General features: G+C 20.5%; 1 protein-coding gene across 1 annotated transcript; it reads right to left on the reverse strand.

The window, feature by feature from the left end:
• Positions 1-348: 348 nt before the first annotated feature.
• PGO_004700 (Pv-fam-b protein) lies at positions 349-1106 on the reverse strand (the record flags this gene model as incomplete). The annotated part of the gene is made up of 2 exons (XM_028691526.1): positions 349-894; positions 1020-1106. The coding sequence occupies 2 exons, from the start codon at positions 1104-1106 to the stop codon at positions 349-351; spliced, it is 633 nt and encodes a 210-aa protein (XP_028547327.1).
• Between the last annotated feature and the right edge of the window lie 257 nt (positions 1107-1363).

Here is a 1363-nt window from a genome sequence, read left to right on the forward strand (position 1 = left end):
TGTTAATGTCTTATAAATAATATGAAAAATAAATACAAAACTTAAATAAAAATGCATATATGAATGATATAAATTTATATAATTATGTATACATATAAAATAACAATACTTTCCACAAAAGAAAAGGACGACATTCTAAATATACATTTATAAATTAAAACTGAAGGGACTTTATGATTTGAAAATAGCAGTTCAGTGACATGTTTTTCATTTCAACTATGTATACATATCTATTAAATTAGTTTATATGAATTTTTATAATAATGGATAGTACATAAAATAATTTAAGGATGCATAGAGATAATATATCACAAGTGAAATAAAATAAATTATTGTGATAATTAGAAATTAATTAAATAGACTTTTAAATGCATAAATATAATCAGTTAATCTGGGATTTAACTTCCCTTCTAGTAGTACACGGTGTTTCAATATTTTTATGAAAATATAAGCAAGCATAAATATAGTTAAAACAAAAGAAAAAATGTAAACATTAGCTAAATTTACATTCCATTCATATCCTTTTTTAAAAATAAAATATCCAGATAAATATACAATTACAGGTAATGTAAATATTATAGAAAGGTTCCTATAAACCCCATTAGTATTTTTTTCCCCATGAATATCTCTTTCATGCATATAATGGTGTATTTCACTAAGCTTTTTGAATAATTTTTTTTCAAAGTAGTTATCCATATTTTTTAAAATGTTTTTTTTGTATTTTTTATTTTTTCCTTTGAATTCTGGTATATTAATATTAGACATATCATTATTTTTTAAGAATTCGTGTTCTGAATCATATAACATATCATATATTGATAACAACCTACATTTACTTCTACCTAATGATGTTACTACATGTTTTATACTGTCCACCGAATTGTTAGGAACTTCCTAAAAATCAAAAACATAAATAAAATTTTTAGTAATAAGAATATTCATTCTTGTATCATGAAATTATATTAAAAAATAAAGAAAACATTAAAAAAAATAAAATATTTGAGATATTATAATTTTACATGATCCTTGGAATAATATTGTATCCAAGCAAAAAATAGAAGTGTAAGAATTTTGTTAAAATATTGAAGCATAAAATATTTTGTCATGTTGTTCTACAGTTTTATTATATAATAAATATTGAAAAGTATACCTAGATTTTTTAGGTTTAATAAATTAAAATATAATTAATTCGATATGAAAACATCAGTACTAATATTTAATGTTCATTTATTAATAATTATTATAACACACACAGGTAGATTTGCATTCCTGAAGAAGTGTAGAAGTGATAAAATTAACACAATTTATTAAAGTTAATACTCTCAAACTATATATAAATGTAAAGGAATTACACTTAAATTTA

The sequence above is a fragment of the Plasmodium gonderi genome (assembly GCF_002157705.1).
Source record: "Plasmodium gonderi DNA, contig: Pgo-contig_1311, whole genome shotgun sequence".
NCBI classification, from domain to species: domain Eukaryota; phylum Apicomplexa; class Aconoidasida; order Haemosporida; family Plasmodiidae; genus Plasmodium; species Plasmodium gonderi.